The following is a 21,911-nucleotide window of genomic DNA, read 5'->3' as shown; positions in this document are numbered from 1 at the left end:
ACACACAAGGAGGAGTCAGTGAAAGCACACTTCTCAAAGCTTCTGGAAGCTTTGGAAAGGTACCCTGTTTCTTCCCCTCAAAGTAAGTTTGCTGAGTATATTCATGCTTGGGGAAAACCAAGAAAAACAAATAAATGCAGCTCATAAACAAGTCCCTGGCCCCTGCTTAGCACATTCGTATGCACGAGAACACCCACATTCACGACTTCTAATCAAAACACAAGCTAAGAGAACATCACAAACAGCGCTGGAACAAGTTGGAAAAGCAACTTGAGGAAAAATGCAAAGGGAAAAGAAAGACACTTAATTCAAGGCCCTCTGAAGTTATGTGTTCCCATCTAACATGGTGTACGAATATACTTCTGTCTGTACGTAAAACTCTGGAACATTTTAACCAAAATACATTTTAAACGTCCAACAAGTAAAAGGTTGAACTTTACCTCTCCATAGCCACAGACCACCACTTGCTTTCCACCAAACATCATATCTGTTGTCCTTTTAAGTCTGAGGAAACAAAAACAAAACCCAAACCATTCACTTAGGAAAATATGTTCCTTTCTACCTGAGGCTTGTGCTTTTGTTTTAAAGGTCTTTCATTTCTGAGGGAAAACAATAGAGTCCGCACTTTGTCTGTCTAACGAGCTCTATGTGGGAGTGGTGCTACTCCATCTTTACTCTGCCTCTCTTCCTTGGGAGTGCTGCAAAAGAACGACGTAGAGTACACTGTAAGCTTGTAAACAAAAAAGCAGTGTACACTTCTAGGTTGTGAACAGATAAGGAGAACAAAGAAAAGATACAAATAAGGAAACAGCAACTTTAATTTAGGAAGTGACAGTTCTGACTTAATAAGACATTGCCTCACTGTTTAGCAATGAGCTGTAAGCAGTGCATTTAGCAGTAGCAGAGGCCAGTTTGATCTTACACTGATTCAGTCGGGAGAGTAATGACTCCGTGCAGAGAGGCTGTGAAATCTGCCGATGCTGACTATAAGGACAACGAGTCTTCTGAATTGATCTGGAGCAGGAAAGGTCTACCTTTGTATCTTGTTCTCTATGAAACTGACTCTTGCTGTCTCCAGGATTTCTGCAAAGACTGTGTAGGATGAGTTCTGGTTTCTCTTTGGGTACAATGAGATTACTTTTTCTGGGAATCTTGGCCAAGACAAAAAAGGGTTTCAACTAAAACCCAGTCAATTTTGAGATGCCTGGTCTCTCCAAATACATGTAAAGCTTCCTACTTATGCATCTATTTACTTACCCCTTCTGGTGCAAAGGGTCTGTAAATGCTCAAGAAAGGAAGAATCCTATTTTTAAAAAAAAAAAATGGTTTGGTAGCTCCACAGCGCTGATACAGCTGCATTTAATATTTCAGTGTGAGGATGCTTCTTCCTCACTGAAGAGCTAAGTCTGGTAGGGCCCGCCACACTCCAAGTCATGGATTAGCAGAGTGGTCATGCAATGGCTAGCACAGCAAGAAGACCCAAAGGATCTATTTCTAGGCCTCCTTTTCTTTGACCACTTTTCTGAAGCTTTTCTTCATCCCTCTCTTTGTAACTATACATGTGGCGGTCTGGCAACTTCCTTCACACTGTTCCTTTGCAAGTGACAACTAGGCTGCAGACATGGATAGACTCCAGTTAGGCAGCCATTTTCCTGTGATCTCAGGATTTTCCTCAAGGATAAAGGACAAGGGACAGTTTACTTGAGGAAGGACTGGGAAACGGTAAGCCACCTGGGGCTAGTTAGGAGTCATGGCAACCTTCTGAACTTCTCTTCGGCTCTTCTATCTCCACAGCCCTGGTAGAGCTAAAGCACTATCTACAGTGTGAAAATCCTAGCAGAGCTCCTCTGGAGCTTCGGGGAAATTTTCCTTCCTTAAGCGGAATCTTAGTCAGCACTACACAGGAGGAGTTGGCAGGGCTCCCCGATGCCTGTGATGGTGAATTCTCCCTGACAACTTGAGGGGACTTAGAATCACCACGGCAGCAAACCCCTGGACACGTCTTTGAGGGCGTTTCTAGCGTAAGGTAATTGATGTAGGAAGACCCTCAGCATAGGCAGTGCCACCTGATGGACGGGAGTCCTGCGCCAGATAAGGAGAGAGCATCGTTTTCGTCTCCTTCATCAGCATTCATCTTTGCTTTCTGACTGTGGGTGCAATGTGATCAGCAGCCTCCAGCTCCTGCTGTCATGACTTCCCGGCATGATTTGATTATGCCCTAGATCACCACCCCCATGTTGCTTTTGTCAGGTATTTGGTCCTAGCAACATGCAAAGGGATGAATACAGAAAGTAACCACCTCAGAACTAGAGATGATTAAATATTAATACCTTCTTCACGTGGATGCTCTCTTAGCCCAAATGCCTCCCTGCTTTGCTGCCCCACCTTTTCTTTCTGGTTTTGTGAGATAGAATCTTGTGTTGCACAACCTGGCCTCAAGTTTGTTATATAAGAAAGAATAGCCTAGAATGCTCAATTCACCTCCTTAGCCTCTGAGTGCTGGGATTACAAATGTGTGCCATCATGCCCGGCTTCTACTGCGGTTTCCTCTGGAGCAGTTTTCATCTCTCTTGCGCTCATCTCTACTGAGAGAACAAGTGCCCTTGACCCAGTTGCAGTTTGGGGCTGTCTGCAGGTACCAGTGAGCTTGTATGCTTAGCAAGTTTAGACGAACAGCACAGGTCCCTACTCCTCACTGTAAAATCTAACTGTAACCCTTGTTAATCTGCTGCTCCTTGTCACCTCAGTACAGTCTTGTACAACCTTAAGACCTTCTTACCGAGGGAGTAAACTATGGTTGGGAGGGGCTCCACTTTTCTGAACTAGTAGAGTTCTCTTCATGCATCCTTTACTGATCCTGGTATAGGCCAACTTTAGGGTCACATATCTGGTACTTGAAAAGTCTAAAAGAATAGTGGTGGGTAGATAAGTATTTTAACGAAATATACAAGTTACTGTTAATGTGTTCAGAATTGAGGTATCTGTCACAATGACCCTTACATGAAGATGCTCCATGGCTTACAAACTCAGTCTATGTGACTCTATAGTAATATAGTAGGTAACAATAGTTACAATGTGCATCGAACATTCCACCAAATGGGGGTGAAAAAAAGAAAGAAAACCCAGCAAAAACCTCCCTTAGATTCTAATTTAATCCTAAAAGTTATTATATATGAAGTTCTAGACAGACAAGCAAGGTGCTGGGTTTGGTTACACATGCCTGTATTAAAGCATGATTAAAGCAGAATCGTGCTATTGAGGCCGGACTGGGCTATGTATCAAGTTCCAGGTCAGCTGGGTGTACACAGTAAAATACCACCCCTGACATTTTTTTTTAAAGGAGAAAGGTATTACCTTGTCTTATTAACTCTCACAATAACTCATAAAGTAGGTCATAAAGTTACTGTTTGACAGATGAAGGATATGCAAGGAGGATAAGCAAGGGATTACAGTTAATAAACAGGTAATGGGAGCAGCATTTAACTAGGTCTTTCTGAATGCAGTGCCGGTGGTGTCATTGCAGACACTGAATGGTGAGGAATGCAGTCTACAGAATCTTTTCTCTTCTTCTCCATTAATTCATATGTGATAGAAACACTTCACTTGGCATATTCTATGCTATTTTGATAGTTTTACTTAGAAAATTACTTGAGGGCTATGATTTAGATCTAGAATGTTCCTAAAGGTTCATATGATAAAGGCTTGGTCCCCCTGCTTGCTTTACTAAAAAGTGTGGAAAGCTGTAAGAGGCCAAGTATCGTGGGAGGCTTTCTAGAAATTGGCAAAATGTTCTTGAATGGTAGAGGGAACCCAGCTCCTTCCTCTCTCTTTTCTCACGTCTCAGTCAGCAGCAGTCAAATGCGTCGTCACAGGATCCTGGAACCACACGCTGCTTCACTGCACACCCCAGAGCAAACATGGCCGTCTGCCCACAGACCAACACCTCTAAAACTCTGAGCCAAAATCAAGTTCTGATTGTCAAAAGTCGAGAATATCAGGTATTAGTTACAGCAGTGGAATGCCAACTACGCATGGGGGTCTTCCGAGTAGCAGTGAAGAAATGCCAGAGCACAGGGTGGAGACAGGGTGAGCACTGTCAACCCTCACAGAGCAGAAAGCAGGAATGCCTCTGGGAGTTCATTCATTCCTCTCACAAGTTTCTGGATAGTCAAGAAATCCCATGACAGTGACAACATGAGAATTATATGGTACGTTATGGGAACCACGATCTGAAATCTGAAATAGGATCATCTGAAATCCCTTTCAAAATCATTGTTATGCCCTTCTAACACCACAAAATATGAATTCTGCTTACCAATAGTAGCTAATCTCATTTCTCTTTTAAAATTTTGTTTATTTTTATGTGTATAAGTGCTTTGTCTGCATGTGTTTGTGTGCCTGGTAGCTGTGGAGGCCAGAAGAGGGCACCCGGTCCCCTGGGTCTGGAATTATAGACAACTGTGGGCTGCCATGTGGCTACTGGGATTCAAAACCAGGTCCTCTGGAACAGCAGCCAGGGCTCTTAACCACTGACTGAGCCATGTCTCCAGCCCCTGTCTAATATCCTAAGTAAAGGAGATTTTCTTGTAATGGTGAGTGATAGTGACCAAGCTCCGGTTTCATGGTCCAGGGCGTGATGTGGTGAAACATGAAACAGTTCCAGAAATAATTAAAACCAAAGAAGCTGGAACCGTCAGGCAACAACCCAAGATCACCTCACAGATAACAGACATTACCCGTCAAGGATAGATTCACGGCAACAGTAGAGGTTATCAAATTTCTGTTTAGTGACTGAGTCATTGACGTTCATGGCTGGAACACACAGCTTCCCAGCTTTGGACAGTTGGTACAGCCTGGGAAGGAGGAAGGCAAGAAGAACGTAAAGCAACAAGACATTACACTCTATTGGTTTATGTCTGATCTCTGCAGTATATTGACGGCTGAGCATGGAAGCAAAGACATAACTAATTCCTCCCTACAAGACAGCACAGAGAGACAGATGATGCCCTTCCAGAGGCTGTACACGGCCCGGCAATCAAGCTCATATTTGAAAAGTCATGTTGAGAAACTCTTTGATCCAACTATGTTTCAAGATCTTAAAAAATTTAATTGCATGTAAATCTTTTTCATTTTTATTTTTAAAGACTAAGACTTCTGCTTTGAGACAGGGTCTCACTGTGGAGTCCTGGATGGCCTGGAACTCACAGAGATCCTCTGGCCTCTGCTGGTATCGAAGGCATGCATTACCATTCCTATTGCAAGACGGAGACTTTAGAAAAGTTACTGGCTTTATTTTCTGTGTCTGAGGATTTACTTGAACGTATGTATGTTTCAGGCATGGGTGCCTGGTGCCTGTGCAGGCCCAAAGAGGGTGTTAGGTCTTCTGGAACCTGAGGAACAATGTCGTGAGATGCCAGGTGGACGCCTGGGAACCAAACCCGAGTCCTCTGCAAATGTAAGAGCTCTTAAACCACTCAATCATCTCTTCCAACTTTCACATACATTTTTATATCCCTTTTCAAAAAAAATGTAATGTGGGGGCTGGAGAAGTGGCTCAGTAGCTGCTCTTCCAGAAGGCCATGCTGATCCTGGCAAGTGGCTTGGAATCACCTGTCACTCCAGCTTAGGAAATCTAATTCCCTCTTCTGGCCTCCATGGTCACCCACAAACATAGCATACAGTCACACAAACATACACATATACATAAATAAAAACAAAAATAAATCTTAAAAAGAACTAATTTTAAACAATACTTTAAAAATCCAGCATAATCCTACTATTATTAGTAGTTTCAAATTCATTAACAATATATAAACCCATAAAATGCATAGCCATACATGCATGGGTTTAAAAACTTAGTCCATTAAAAAAAGAAGTATTTGTTTTATTAAAATTTCACCTCCCGGGCCAGTGATGAGCCTTAGGGTAAGGGCTGTGCCAGACCTGACGATCTGAGTTCAATCCATGGCCCACTGTGGTGGGAAGAAAGAACTAACGTCCACAAGCTGCCTTTCTTGATCCGTACTGGTGACATGCAGGTATGTGAGCACGCATGTGCACATACATAAATTTAAAATGAAGCCCATTCTAAGAATCTGAAGGTATGTTGTAAACTGCAAGTTTTTTGTTTTTACTTTTATGTGCATTAGTGTTTCCCCTGCATGTGTTTCTATGTGAAGGCATTGGATCTCCTGGGACTGGAGGTACAGACAGTTGTGAACTGTCATGTGTGTACTGGTTATTGAACCTGGGTCTTTTGGAAGAGCAGCCAGTGCTCCTAGCTGCTAAACCATCTCTCTAGCCCCAAGCTATAGTTTTATATGTGCAAAAAGATTAGGAAACATTCAAGAAGCCATGGTGGTGTGCTTTGAATGGAAGTTTTTTTTCATGCTTTCAATTCTTTATTGGTGAATAAGATCAACAGAAATGGGGGTTGGGGATTTAGCTCAGTGGTAGAGTGCTTGCCTAGCAAGCGCAAGGCCCTCGGTTCGGTCCCCAGCTCCAAAAAAGAAAAAAAAAAAAAAAAAAAAGAAAGATCAACAGAAATGATTCTAGTTTTATCCAAGGAATTACTGATACTTTGTGAAGGGACCCAAAGCCCTTGCTTGCTGTCTGTGAGGGAGGACAAAGGTTATTATCTACTGTGGGTCTCTAGCACAGAACAGTGCCTGGCTCATTACTGAATGAATGTCCAAAAGGAGCAGGCAGCCACTGCACCACGGTGACAAGAAAACACGAGGCCCTTGCCTGCTTCTCCATCTGAGCTGCTCACCATTTTAGGTCTGTAATTTGTGTGTTAATTAAAGTAAGTGTCTAACCTTGGACTTGTTACCGTATAGAAAAGCTCCAATCTTCAGTGTAATGTAATGTTTTCTATAGACATGTGGCCATAAGATTCTGTATGTAAGTTAGGGATGACTGTTGAAACTTACCTATGGACTCCAGTAACACTCTCCTCAACTATGCCTTTGATTTTCTTAAACATGTTGGGATACTTTTTATAAATCCAGTGAGTAAGATCTCCTCCATCATCCAAGATCTGCAACAGAAACATCAGGACTGTCATTTGTCTTGCTGAAGATGTAGGTGTCAGTGTCTCTCAGAGTACTGTATCCTAACTCCTAATTACCAATGTACAGGTACTTATGTCCATATAGTTATGAAAAGTAACTGAGTAACTACAATACCAAATAGAAGAGTCATCATACTCTTAAGAGAAGAGACTGAGTCTCTCAGTCAGAGATCTTACATTATCTACATTATTAAGCCACATCACAACATGATTATCTTGTGGGTAATCAGCTCAGGAGGCCATCAAGACTCTCATTCTTGAATATACTGCAGATCTTCAGAAACTCAATTCTAGCTGCTGATTTTAGTCCTTTAAATAAATTCAGCTAAGGTTTAGTTTAAATAAAAGGATGGATAATTAGTCGTCTTCTTAGAACAATGGCTTTTAAACCTGAAGTTGTTTCTCCTTTACTTCTCCCAAAGCACAAGCACTCTCCCACCCCGTCTCAGCAGCACTGAGGTTTTGCCTAGCTCAACCTCGCACTCTGTAGAAGCCAAATTAAAAATAGCCAGGGAGCCGTGCAGCATGTAGGTGTAGAAGCATCCTCTGGACAGCTCATCCCCATTCCAAGCTGGGATTATGGATGAATACAATGCTGTGCCCGCTGGAGCTTCCATCAGCAGTGGAAGGTTTCTGAACTATAAGTCATAAGGCAGCGGCGCGTCAGTCCTCAGGACTGTTCCAAATTATTACATGTGTCCTGGACGTTGCCACAGACCTCCATCACCCTCTGCTGGCATGCAGCTTCTTTAAACTTCCAGGATAGCAACACTAAAGTATCAAAAACGCCATCCTGAATCTCAGGGCACACAAACACCCAACCTCAGTCCATCATCTGGTCTTGCTTCTGCTCCTACTACTAATATAGTTTGCTTGACTCAATCAAATCTTGATTGGAGGGTAGAGACCAAGGCAGACTCTCATTAGAACTCAGCCTTGCTACACACCTACAAATAGAACCCCTAAGAACCAACGAACCAAGAAACCCAAAAGAGGGGCCAGGGACACAGATCAAGGGTAGAGACCCTGTTTCAATCCCCACTGTCCTCCCCCCAGCCCTTCTGGCCACCTTATCTTTGGAGACAGTGTCCTAACCTGGAGCTTACTATTTGGGCTCGACTGGCTCACACGGAAACCCAAGGCTCTCCCTGTTTCTTAATCCTCCATGAGTGCTTGCTCCACACCTGGCTTTTAGGTGACTGCAGGGATCTTAACTCAGCTCCTTATGTTTGGGCAGCAAGCCTTTACCCATGAACCATCTCTCCCACCTGACCTGTGACTCTTGATCCTCCTGCTGGGATTGATCATAGGCATGCAGTACTACACCTGGCTTACACAGTGCTGGCGATAAAACCCAGGACTTCACTCAGTCCAGGCAAATACTCTACTGACTGAACTATATCCCAGCGCCTACTATCCACTTTAAACAAAGGTATCTGGCATGGGCAAGGAGTTCTACGTATAGCATTTATTTAAAGACTGCAGTCTATAAACTCCCTGTGCTGTCTGTCCTACTGCAGAAAGTTCTTGACCTCAGATAATCTTCTTCTTTCTGAAGTTATAACCTAAGGAAAGGAAAGGGGTTCTCCTGATGAGTCCTTATCTTGTGAGGCAACAACTATTTTGATTCTTGTATTGGCTTCACTAACTTTCCCAGCAGCTGTGTTGGCTTCACAGACTGTAAAGGCTCTCTGGGTAGTGTCACAGCCTGTGTTCATGACTATAAAATTAACTTTATACCCAAGAGACACGCATCCTGCCTCCTATCATCCTCATTATCTGTCAGTCAGACTCCCTCTTTGTCACCCAAAACTGCTGGAATGAACTGACTCATCTTACTGCCACCACTATCCCTCCCTCCTCAAGCTGGCACATGGTGCCACGTGACCTGGGCCGCAGGCGTCAGCAGAAGCTGCTTCTCTGCTGGGCACCAGAGTGATACCTATTTTATGGCCAACAGCAGCAAGGAATCATTTTTTCCCCTTCTTTGTTTCTTTCTTTCTTAGCTGATTCTCTAATCTGCAGAAATGTTGGTGAAGCAGGAAATATATCATGTTGTGCCTTTTTCTTTCTCTATGAATATAATTGTGCTTTTAATATTTAAAAATAAAAATTTAAGATATCTCTCTCCCTCTCCCTCCCCCCACCCCAAGGGCATCAAGCATGGTAAACTAGGGCTCTCCCACTGAGCTATAGGCCAGTCCTGTGTTTATTATTTTTAATTCTTCAGTGCTAGGGACTAAACCTAGGGCTTTATGCATGTCACGCAAAAGCTCTACCACTGAGCTACATCTACGGCCTCTCAGACTGGATCTTTTCAATAATGAAGCAAAAATAAAGTAAAAATGAAGAACCCTAAACTTTCTTTTACAAAATAAAGAGAAGAAAATTACACTTGGAAGTGCTCCAAGCGCACGGAGAACTCAGTATGTAGATTCTAGACTCCTAAGTGCCTCAGATCCGGAAGTCATCAGTGCTTTCTATGTCTATTTGTTGGTGATTATCGTGACTGTTACAGGAACGACTGAACAGGGGACAGCAAGGCATCACTCTGCATTTTAGCCAACCATGTGTAACTCCTGGGTAGCATTTTAATGTCACTGATAAATGCAAAAGCTTCCTGGCCGGCCTCAACTCACGACCTGCCTGTCTCGGCTTCTGAAATGTGGGTACAATGCACTCGGCCACACTGAGCTAAGACTCTCTGCAGTTATAACACGCTCCGTGTCTAGAGGTTTCCTAAGCAGACTCCCTGAGCTTTGCTGGACACCCGGGTACATGGGACAGAAATGTACCCTGACCAGTCTTTCCCACCATTGGCCCTCTTCTCATGAACTACATTCACAGAATCTGACCCACCATGTTTGGCTGCCAACCTTCCACATTCACGCATCTGTCAATGCACCACCAAAAGTCATCTTCTGACTCTCCTTTCCAGGCAAAGACGGGAAACCCTAAAAATAATCAAAAGAACAAAGGAAAAGTATTGAATGTTATAAAATCCAACCCAAGGAGGCGCTGATTTCGGCCAATCCCACACTTTTTCATTTTGCTCCATTCTTTGGATTAATGTTTCACTGGTCAATACTGCCTGCCTTCAATCCCCTTATTTTCCTGTAGTGGCTACTCTGCTCTTCTTGGCTCAAAGGACAGGCAGGAAGAATGTAAGAGTTGCTAAACACAGGACTATTGGAAGGAAAAGAAGAAACCAGAAATCCATTCTTGGTCCATTCAGGCTGGCAGTCTCACCATCTCCCAAAGCCACTTATTTTCTTCTGTCAGGAACTCCACATGCCTCACTGGGAAACTCTCTGCTCTTACTTACTAAAGTGCCTTTTCCCCATCAGAACCTAGTCAGGTGTCGTGTCTACTAAGCACGCTGTTTAACTTAGCTGGGTAAGAACCAAATGAATCTGAAGTTTCTAACCCATCGGTTTAGACTTAGGTATTACTGAACATAGGTTTATCTATTTTCTGGTGTTGGGGATGAAACTGGATTTACAGCATATACCAGTAAGCCAGTGCTCTACCAGTAAACTTCATCCCTAGTCCCAGTCACTCATTCATTCCTTATTTATTCACGTAGGTAATTTTGGGACAACATCTCACCATGGAGTCCAGGCCAGCCTCAAACCTCAGCCCTTCTGAGGGCTGTGATTGCAGGTGTGAGCCATGGTTGGGATGGCAGGTGTGAGCCATGGTTGGGATGGCAGGTGTGATCCATGGTTGGGATGGCAGGTGTGATCCATGGTTGGGATGGCAGGTGTGAGCCATGGTTGGGATGGCAGGTGTGAGCCATGGTTGGGATGGCAGGTGTGAGCCACGGTTGGGATGGCAGGTGTGAGCCATGGTTGGGATGGCAGGTGTGAGCTATGGCTGTGATGGCAGGTGTGAGCCATGGTTGGGATGGCAGGTGTGAGCCATGGCTGTGATTGCAGGTGTGAGCCATGATCCCCTTTTTGAAAATTTTTATTTTGAGACAAAATCTACTAAGTTTCCCAAGCAAGTCCTGAAGTATGATCCTTTGGCCTTAACCTTCCTTGTAGCAGGGATAATAAGACTATGTCACCAGGTCTGGTCTGGAATATGGGTTTTTAAGCAGCTACGGCATTTTATCAAAACCAGTCTTTTTGTTATCATTTATGTAAGTATGTTATCTTCTCTACCACAATGTAACATTGTGAAAGCAAAGATATTTCTAATTATCTCTTAGAGTCAATAGTCATTTGGTAGGAAAAAAAGACAAATGAATGTCTACTTATAATTCACTGGATAAATACTTAATATTTTTATAATTTTCTATCATATATTAGTAGTAAAATTTTATAATTTTTATAATTCAAGAACTAATGAAGTGTCAAGAGTGCTAGCAACAGGTCAGAGATGTGTGTTCTGTAGGCTTTTCCTGTTATCTCCCAAGAGCTCAGAAGTCGTTTTGGTACCAAACTGTATATTACACAGAGGGAAAAGAAAAAGCTGACAAAATCCGAATTTGTTTTTCTTTTGTCCTTCAAGCATTAGTGGACACTGTAGTCAATTTCTCTGCCAGGCCAAGTCCTTTTTGCTGTGGAACTAGACAAACTAAACATTAGAGCAGGGCGAGCCATTTACTGGAAAACCTGCAGGGACATAACCTACGGCTCGGAGGTTATAGATCACCGAGCGGCGAGTGGTGCTCACTGGGGGTCTCTCAGTGAGTCCAAGCAGCGTGACTGCCAGAACATGAGACACAGGTGGACATTTGCCAACTGTAAAAACCAATTAACTAAATCGTGTCTGACTAAAGAAGCCCTCAAAGAGGGGCTGGGGATTTAGCTCAGTGGTAGAGCGCTTGCCTAGGAAGCGCAAGGCCCTGGGTTCGGTCCCCAGCTCCGGAAAAAAAAAAAAAAAAGAACCAAAAAAAGAAGCCCTCAAAGAGAACAAATCAACAGGATCCATTTCTTCAAAGGCAGCTAGCGGCCTTACGGTCAGTCTTCCTTAAAGATTTACATTGAAACACTGGAACGTCTTGAAGACTTATCTCAAATAAAGACAGAACGAAGGCCAGCTCTTACCACTTTCTGCGAGAGCAGCAGCCACTTCATTGAGAGTGGAGTAGATGTTGCAGGCAGCCCATCGGCACTGTGCCCCCAGAGCACCCAGAGTCTCCATAAGTACCTGCGTGGAGATGGGGAGACAACCAAGGCTGCATCAGACAGCTGCTCAAGACTTAGTTTATCTTCTGTTAAGACGGGGTGTCATGTAGCTGGGCGCTCTTGCTCCCCCTCCTTCCATTCTCAAGTGTTGTGATTACAGGCATGTGCATGCACCACGCCTGGCTACGCTTTAATATTACAATATATCAAGAATAAACTAGGCCATGTTTCTCAAGTTGTATTTTATAGAACATCTTTAGTATTTTCAACACAGGCAGAGGAGCAGGCTCCAGTAAGATTCTATACTTTTCCCCAGTAAGATTTAATTAAGAATTTCAGAGAAAAAAAAATTTTTTTTATCAAAATACAGACATACAGTTTTTGGTTCTGTTTCAGATACATAGAACAAGATAGTTCCGACGTGAAAAGACTACACAGAGTTGAAGATGCAGAGTGTCTGCCTCATACACAGGAAGCCCTTGGTGATTCCCAGTACCTAATCAAACCAGGCATAGTGCATTGCACAGGCCTGGAATCCAGCACTGGTTAAGTGGAGGGAAGATAACCAGATGTTCAAGGTCGTCCTTGAAAGTTTGGGGTCAATTTGGAGTATGAGATCCCAGTGTAACTGGGATTGTTTCATTTTTGGCAAAGCATGGAAGGAAATCATAGTTGCATATACAAGGATAAGAAAAATTATCTAAAATTTAAATTAAAGGCTAAATGTAGAATGAAAATGTGTAATTTGGAATATTGTGTTGCTCTGGCTAGACACAAGCTTTCATACTCACAGGCAAGGTCCTTTCCAGGAGTACCTGCCCAGGACTCACAAGAAAAGTTGGGAGTCAGGGGGCTGACTCCAATACACTAGTCTCTCTCACAGGAAGCAAAAACCTTAAGTAACAGATGTTTAGTAATCATGTCTGTGATGAGAGCCATGCAAAGACTCTTCATGGGGTGAAAGGAAAGCAACACTGGGAGATCTGAAGGGACCGTTCTGAGGCCCAGGGTGGGTCACTCACTATTTTAATACTAAAGATTGATTACTTCTCTCTTTCTCTATAAAAGACAAGAAAATATCTTCTGCCAGACCTACCAACTAAAAACAAAAACAAAAACAAAAACAAAAAACAAAAACAAAAACCTGGCTGCTATAGGAAGCCACAGGGACACTAGGAAAGCCCTCCCCTCACAGAAGCCTTCTTATACTGACTGGATCAGAAGATTCAAGACTCTCACCCTCACCAAGGAGGTTAGCCCTACCACAAAACAGCAGTCTATGGCCACAGGTAGGGCAGGCCCCTGAGGAGACCCCTGTGTGGCACACTGGTGTTCGAGGAGCTGAAACTGAGGGCGAAGCAGAGAACAGCAGGGCCAGCCCTTCAGTAACCTATAATCAGTCTGAGTAACCCATAATCTTCAGCCCACTGCTGAAGAAACCGGAGCCTGCAGTGCTAAACCCAGCTGAAATTCCAGGCACTTCAGGACTCTGATGGAAATGAAAAACTCACCTTGGCTTTTTAAGACTGAAAACAAAGGCTGGAAGCTCATTTGCCTAGCATGCCTCAAGTGCTGGACCTGACGGTTAGTAAGTTAGGTGTGGTGGCACATGCCTGCAATCCCAGCACGCAAGAGGGAGAAGAACTAGAAGTTCAAGGTCATCCTTAGCTACTTGCTGAGTTCAAATTCAAGGGCAGCTTGGTTTAAGTGAGGCTGTCTTAAAAAGCAAAACAAATAAAAGCTACCATTAATAACAAATGTTTATGTTAATAAAAATTTTAATATTTATAAACAGGAAAGCTAACAGAAAGAAATAAAAACTATAAAAACAAGTTAAATACAATGCTAGGAACAAACGAACAAACACAACACAATGAAAAACTATATAAGGTTCTGAGGACCCCAACAGTCTTTCCAGACTGGGTATTTTCAAGGACAGAGTCAGTCAACTTAAAGATAGCAAAATAGAAATTACAAACTAAAACACAAAGAGAAAAGGAGAGTAGAAAAAACAGACAAAATAAACAAACAGAATAGACCACCCAAGATGAATGGGCTATCACCAGATTATCTGACACATGTCACTGAAGTTCCCAAAAGCAAAGATGGAGAGAACAGGGCAAAGCAAATCCATTTGGAGTTAGTGAACGGTCATTTTCCAAAATTAATGAAAGAGGATCCAGGAACAATAGCTGAGTAGTGCCAAGATCCACTGAAAGTAGCCCTGTGAGTTCCTTTAAAAGTGTCTCATTCCAAGGCGTGTGTGAGGAAGAGAACCTCGAGTAGATCATCATGTACCAGAAGCAAGGAAATACTCAAGGAATGAAAAGGAAGGGCCAAAGACAAAGACGAAGGCCGGGGCATGACCCATCAGTAAAGGGCTTGCCTTGCAAGCATGAGGACCTGAGTTTGATCTCCAGAATCTTCATGTAAAACAAAATTAAAAAGGAAAAAAAGAAAAAAAAAGATACAAAATGAAAAAAAAAAAGAAAATTAAAAAAAAAAGGGGGAAAAAGGCTAACAACAGCAGATTGCTGAAGCCCATTGACAGGCTATCCTTGCCTGCTTGGAGAGCACCAGGCTAGTTAAGAGACTGTTTCAAAAACCAAAGTGGATGACTATTAGGGAAACTGACACCTGATGTTCTCTGACCCCCATACCTGTGTACACACAGACACAGACACACAGACACACCCAGAGGGATAGTTTATTAGGTAAAGCAGGAGGACCTGAGTGTGGATGCCCAGCATGCATGTAAAAGCTGGCATGGAGGAGTGTGTGGTAACCCCAATGGTGTGTGCCTGTAGTCCAGCACTGGGAGGTGTTGGAGGGAGGGCCCTGAGGCTTGCTGGCCAGACAGCTATTCTAGTAGACCAGTGAGCTCTAGGTTCTGTTGGGGTCCAGATGGAATGTGACAGAGGAAGACGACTCCACATGCACATGTGCACATATACAGAGCCCCGCCCAACACGTGCACAGAGCGGGTAAGGAGAGAGAGGAGGAGGCCGGGAGGGGGAGAGAGAGATTTAAACTATTTTTAAAAGTAAACCACAGAAGCCACATTTGGGACTTCTTTTGGCTAAACAGGATAAAATAAGCATCAAAATACTGAAATCAACAGATTATAACATTAAATAAGACCGGAAAGCAGTGGGTTGGACATGGGAAAATGCTGAAGGAATGCCAGGTAACCCCAGCACAACTTTCGACTGTAATGAGAGCGAGAACTTCCATTCACGCTTGTGCTGTGGTGTATACTCATAGTCTTGCTCTCTGGAGGCAGGATAAGGGTAACCTGGCGTATATAGATACTTCCAGGCTAACCCAGGTTATATACACGGTGAGACCATCTGAAAAATTAAAGACAAGGTACCAGCAAGACGGCTCAGAGGTAAATTCCTTCACTGTAACCTGAAGAGGGAGGTGGATACCTGAAACTGAAGCTGGAGTTACAGGCCTCCCACATGGGCACTGAGAAACAAACTCTGGTCTTCTGCAAGGGTAGAGAGCGAGCACTCAACTGCTGAGCCATGGCTCTCCAGGTCCGTGGCTTTAATTTTATTATAATTTGGTAGCAACAGCAATGAAGTTAGGTTAGAAGACCTAAGACACAATGAAGTACATACTAGAGGGGATACTGGAGACCCCTCCTCCTCCTCTCCTTGTTTGTTTGGGGTGGGAGGCTGGGTCTCATGTAGCCCAATAGCCCAGGTGGGTCACAAGCTAGTTCACTACATGGCGGAGGGTAGCCTTGAACTTGTTTGCATTCTTCCTGCCAGCTGTCCTAGAGCTGGGGTCTCAGGAGTGCACCACCAAGCTGGGTTTGATGGTGCTGAGGCTCAAACCTTTGTGGTGCCAGGCATGCACCATTAACTAAGCTACATCTCCAGCCTTCAGTCTTTATATAGCTATATTATATAGCGGTAATATTAGAATCGTATATAATTAACACCGACATAATTAGAAAAATTACAGATTAAAAACAAAAGGAAAAATATACTCCTATAAGGATAAAGAAAAAAATTTAGGGTAGAAATAATAAAATGATATTAAATTGGTAAATTAGTAGTAATTCATTCATTCATGAAAATAGAGAGGGATGCCCAAAGGGTAGTGATGTTTAGTTAGTCTGGATAAAAACTAGATATAATTTAGCAACATGAGTCGGCAAGTAGAGGACTTCCTATTTTAAGTTACCACACTGAATTCTCATGTGAGAGGCCTAGGAAAGGTTTTAAGTATGTTTTGTTTCAATTCATTAGCTCAATTCATGTACCTCCAAAAAGAAATTGCTTTTTAATTTATTGTATTAATTTTAGGAATTCAGGGTATCCTTTTCCTCAGAGACATTTAACTCAGCAGCCTCAGAGGGAATTCAGATGCTGTCTGTTTCTATGGACTCTCTGTCTGCCCTTCATTAACAATGTGACCATGTGTGTGCTGAAGGACAGGCAGTTTCTTTCAAGTTGACTGATGTGCTGGGGACAAAGCTCAGTGACAGGAATGTCTGTCCAGTCTCTATTAGACCCTGGGTTCAATCTCCAGCACTGAAAAACAAACAATTTAACTAACTAACCAACTGACTGACTGACTGATTGACTAACTGACTGACTGACTGACTGATTGACTAACTAACTGACTGACTGACTGACTGACTTAGTGTGGCACAGGTCTGAAATCCCAGCACTCAGGAAAGAGGCAGGAAGACCAGGTGTCTGAACAATACCAACCTTATCTGCTACATAGAAGGTTCAGTGTTAGCTTGAGACCCTGCTAACATGAGACTTTATCGAGAACAAAACAAAAGGCTGGAGATGTGGCTCAGTGGGTAAGTGCTTCTTGTGCAAGCATGGAGACCTGACCTCTGACCGCCAACACCCATGTAAAAGCTGGGTGCCATGGAGTGCTTCTGCAAGCCTGGTGATGGGGGAGCAGAGACAGGTGTCTCTGGAGTTTTCTGGCCAGCCTGTCTGTCTAGTCAGTCAGTAAGCTGCAGGTTCTGTGAGAAACCCTTCTCAAAAATTAAGATGATAATGACTGAAGAAGATCCCCACTGCTGGCCTCTACAAACAAACACACACACACACACACACACACACACACACACACACACACACACAGAGAGAGAGAGAGAGAGAGAGAGAGAGAGAGAGAGGGAGAGCGCAGAACAAAGACATGGAGAGAGCAAATGTACACTAGTCACTAGCTAGCCATTTACACAGTGACATACACCACCCACAATTCTAGCATCTGGGAGATAGAGACAGTAGATCATGAGTTCAAGACCAGCCTCAGCTACCCAGCAGGTTTGAGGGCCACTTGGGCTACATGAGACCCTGTCTTATTAGAAAGAGAGAAGGAGAAGGGGGATGACTTAAATCTTAAAAGTCCCATAAAATGCACTAGGACATTTTCAACACATCAATTTTCCTATGGATCTCAATGTATTTGGAACTCAAAACCTACTATGTTTTGGATGATAACTCAAAAGAGGGGATGTAGAGTGCTGTAGGACCACTTAGTTTACCACAGTGATTGTGGGGTTGCTGTTATTATTAGTGGGAAGGGCCAGGGATCTGTGATACTGAAGATTAGGATAGCCACTTACAACAAAATCCCTGCTGATCTGGTATAAACTTCATTTGTCCTGGTGAAAGTCCATGTAGGTGAAAACCCTAACTTACAATTATTTGGCCTTGAGACTAACTCCACCTTTAGTAGTGAGAGAGTATTCGTACAGTTTCAGTAACCGTCCTAAGAAAGCAGCAACCGTATCACTGAAGAGAGGATGCTGACTTCACTGAGGCTGCTGAGGAGTTGGAAAGAGTTGCTTTTTCTTTCACAAACTCAATGAATGTTGTTCTAATCTCTGGACATAACGCCAGGCATGGTGGTGCATGCCTGGAACTCCAGCGCTCGGGAGACAGAAGGTTTAAACATTCAAAGCTAGCTTCAGCTACGATAGCAAGTTAGAGGCCGGTACAGGCTACATGAGATACTGCCTCAAACGAACGAACAAACAAATTAACTAACTAGCAAAAATCAGAGATGGCTCAACAGTTGAGAGCAGAGTTTGGTTCTCAGCACCCATAGTCTATAATCTCATTTCTAGAGTGTGCAGTGCTCTCTCTGGCCTCTGTAGTCACTACAGCACATGGAACACCTACATACTCACAGCAAAACACCCATTCACATAAATATTAGTTAGAACAGATATCAGACTATTCTATTATAGTGTTACTTAAGCATTTATATGTTGAAATATATTTTTATTGTAAATTACTTTTTTATTTCTCCCTATTATAGTTCCAATTTTATATTAAGAGATTTTAAATTTCATATAATATACAGATTATGGTGTATCCAAGTTCTACTTCAGAATAATTCAGGGGCACTGAAAGTACCCTGCTTATAAATAGGAGATAACTCTACCGAGTGTAGGAATCTCTGGTCTAAGGCAATCATGGGGATTTTAGCCCCTTCTTAGAACTAGTACAGCAGGGGCATGTAATGGGTCTTGCTCAGGGTGACATGTTGGACTATCCTTCAAGACCTCAGCAATGGTTTCCTTGCTCTTGGCAGAGCGGAGGAAACAGTCCTTTCTTTCCACAGTGTTCTCAGTGACTAAGTAGCTGTAAGCACCTTTATGTCAGCCCGTATGACACAGACACACTGTGGAGAAAGCTCCAAGAAGAAAAATCACAAAGAGGTAAAACAGAACTCCCCCACTGCAGGCCACCTTCGGCCTGCCTTGCAGATGGGACTTCTGTCCACATAATGCAGTAAGCTCCCGAAGTTGGGGTCAGGTTGGATCTGTTTTCTCTTACTTGCTGCTGGGGCCAGCTCTGTATGCTCCCATCATACAGCCTGAGAGGACACTGGGCAGGAGATGGGAAGAGTAGGAGACAGGTGGAAGCATTCACGTGCTCACTAGCATACTCAGCCTCAGCTCAGCCTGTGCCTTCCCGGCTCTACAGCCCCGACACATTAGTCAAGCATTCTGGGCCTCGGTTTCCTTGACTACAAAATGGAAAAAGGAATACCTGCCTACATAGCACTGTGTGGATTAATAGATAATACTGTGAGCCTGGTGCCGGCAGTTGCACGCATTCAACAATGGCAATTATTAACTGTTATTGAGAGGAAAGGGGAGGCAGGAGCGATGCTCAGTAGTTGCGAGCACTAACTGCTCTTCCAGAGGTCCTGAGTTCAAATCCCAGCCACCATCTGTAATGAGATCTGATGCCCTCTTCTGGTGTGTCTGAAGACAGCTACAGTGTACTTATAAATCTTTAAAAAAAAAAAAGAGGAAAAGGACTCACAGCCGTCTGAGCAGTGATGTGCGTACAACCCACGATTTTGGCTCCAGCCAAAGGCTTTTCTCCTTGGGCTCTCTTCCTTAAAGCCATCAAGGCAGGCATCTCTGAAAAGGCCAACACAAATACAGAATATCAAGCAGAGGGAATAAGAGATGACAGAAAAGCCATAAAACCACTCGTACGTTCCCTTGGCCGGCTTCTGTTGTTAGGTGGTGTTCCTGAGTGTTCTCTGAGAGGTCTTCAGAGACAAAAGCTCCCCAGTTTTGTCTTCTATATGCCAATCCTGATCCAGGGGTTTCCTCCAGAACTATGGGACTTCACTCCCTCCCCAGTGTTTCCTGCGCTCAGATTCTTTGAAGTGTTCTTCAAGAGGTAGACATGCAGACTCACACCTAAAATCCCAGCACTTGGGAGGCTGAGACAAGAGAGTTGTCTCGAGTGCAAGGTCAGCCTAGGTTCCAGAATGACGCTGACCTCAGACAGATTAATAAACAAAAGTGTGGTTTAGTATTACACTGAAATTTGACAAGCCAGCTGACCCAGGAGTATTAACATGACAAAATGACACAGGCAGGTAAAAGGCATTTATTTCTTTACCTTGCTCAGCAATTTCAATCTCTCTGCGTCCAAACTCTGCTTGTTTGATGTTCTTGACACAGAAGTCGCTACTCCCCTTAGAGTTCTTTTGCTGCTTGTCCCTGGGGGATGTTTCATCGTCAGAGCTATCTGTGTATGAGGCAGCTGGAAACAAACGATAGTCAGTCAGGAAAAGACTGGCTTCTTTCACAAAAGCAAACCAGTGGGGTGTCACTAGCTGCTAGCATTACCCAAATTAACACCTCTAGGAAGCTCCTTAATGGAGTTGTACTGCTCATCACCTATGCAAGATACTCTCCACAATCCAAAAAGGGCAAGCCAGAGACCTGCGAGAGGATTTCTCTCTCTGTAGCACTCATTAGGAATCTAGTACTAACTTTTCCTTTTGAACACAGAGAGGTATAACACTTGAACATGTAGAGAAGAGAGTTGAGCCCACGAAAGCCACAGTTAAAGTTCCTAGGCAAGCCAGTTATTAACCCTCCCCACCACCCCCTCTCTGCCTGCTGCTTAAATGCCTGAAGTTATTTGCTTGTAGTACACTAACTGAACAGATAAAACCTAAAAATGAGGAACTCATGGGAAAGTAATTAAGAACTACACAAAAGGAGTTTGTCTCACTTAACAGAGCTGTGCTTCTTAGGACTGGCTCTGATGAGACAGAACTATTCTTGCAGACCCAATTAGACCCTGACAATGAACTATTCAATATGTCATCCTCCTTACTGGCCTCCGTAAGAGGGGGTCCTTGGTGTTTCAGATTCCCAAAGAAGCAAAATACCCTCTGTTGGTACATTCAATGCTCTGGTGAGTAATCAACTAGCAGTAAATCCTAGAGCAGTGGCTCCCACCCTTCCTAAGGCTGCAGCCCTTTAACATAGTTCCTCATGTTGTGGAGAACCCCAACCATAACATTATTTCATTGCTACTTAATAATTGTAATTCTGAAACTTATGAATTATAATGTAAATATCTGATCTTTCCGATGGTCTTAAGTGAGTCCTGTGAAAGAGTAGGTTAAGCCCCAAAGGGGTCTCAACCACTGCACTAAAGGGCAAAAAGGCCACACTTGATTGTGGCTAACAGAGGGTTACTGACACTGAGTTCACGGCCTTAGTCTCCATATTTGCTAATCATTTCTAGATGATCTGACGCTATTTCCTTCTTGATCCTAGAGGGTAGTTCTTTCTAATCCTGGTAGTTAGGGGGAGAATAGAGGACATAAACCATGGCCTATAGAATATTTACATCTCTCAATGCAGTTAGCACTGTCGTTACTTCTAGGGGGAGAAAGCTGCAGAATCGCAGAGTTCCTGTAGGCCGGGCCTGGCACTCTGACCCACTTCCATCTAGAGCATTAAGGCATTGCTGGGATTTCTACAGAGGGACTGTCTGGGTAGGGGTTGGAAGGTACACTGTAAAAGGCAAGTCCGACCTTGCCCAGCTAATCTGGCACAGTGCTGCATACTGTGGGGTCAGCAGGGGCTTGAGGATCTCTCTTTCCCTGGAAAATTGCCTTAGAGCAAAGTCCTAACATGAGGGCACAGGAATGAATGTGTGCGCTAGGGGAGGGGAAGGAATTAGTAAACCCCCAAAGGACTTTTGTTCTTACAAGGAACTAATCTGTACAAAAACTTTTTGGTTCCTCTCGGTAAGAGAGCTCAAAGTGCTTTTGGCAATACACCTAGAAATAGCTTTCTGGGCATCATCTGTTTCATCAGCCAATATTCTGATACAGCTTAGGAATTACAGGCTTAGGGAACCATGCTCCTAACTCCCAAGAGAGAA

General features: G+C 43.5%; 1 protein-coding gene across 5 annotated transcripts in view; it reads right to left on the bottom strand.

The window, feature by feature from the left end:
- Ahcyl2 (adenosylhomocysteinase-like 2) overlaps nt 1-21,911 on the bottom strand; it is a 149,757-nt gene that overhangs the window by 23,771 nt on the left and 104,075 nt on the right. For all 5 annotated transcript variants that reach the window (NM_001173510.2, XM_008762771.4, XM_063285981.1 and 2 more), the window contains 7 exons: nt 20,124-20,267; nt 19,530-19,630; nt 12,127-12,229; nt 9,932-10,026; nt 6,933-7,039; nt 4,737-4,853; nt 441-504 (listed from right to left, as the gene is read on the bottom strand). In NM_001173510.2, the coding sequence (NP_001166981.2) occupies nt 441-504; nt 4,737-4,853; nt 6,933-7,039; nt 9,932-10,026; nt 12,127-12,229; nt 19,530-19,630; nt 20,124-20,267 (731 nt within the window). The remainder of the gene's footprint in view (nt 1-440; nt 505-4,736; nt 4,854-6,932; nt 7,040-9,931; nt 10,027-12,126; nt 12,230-19,529; nt 19,631-20,123; nt 20,268-21,911) is intronic.

This window comes from Rattus norvegicus, chromosome 4 (genome assembly GCF_036323735.1).
Source record: "Rattus norvegicus strain BN/NHsdMcwi chromosome 4, GRCr8, whole genome shotgun sequence".
In the NCBI taxonomy this organism is placed as follows: domain Eukaryota; kingdom Metazoa; phylum Chordata; class Mammalia; order Rodentia; family Muridae; genus Rattus; species Rattus norvegicus.
The sequence above is the reverse complement of the archived record's forward strand: the minus strand, read 5'-3'. Positions and strand labels throughout refer to the sequence as shown.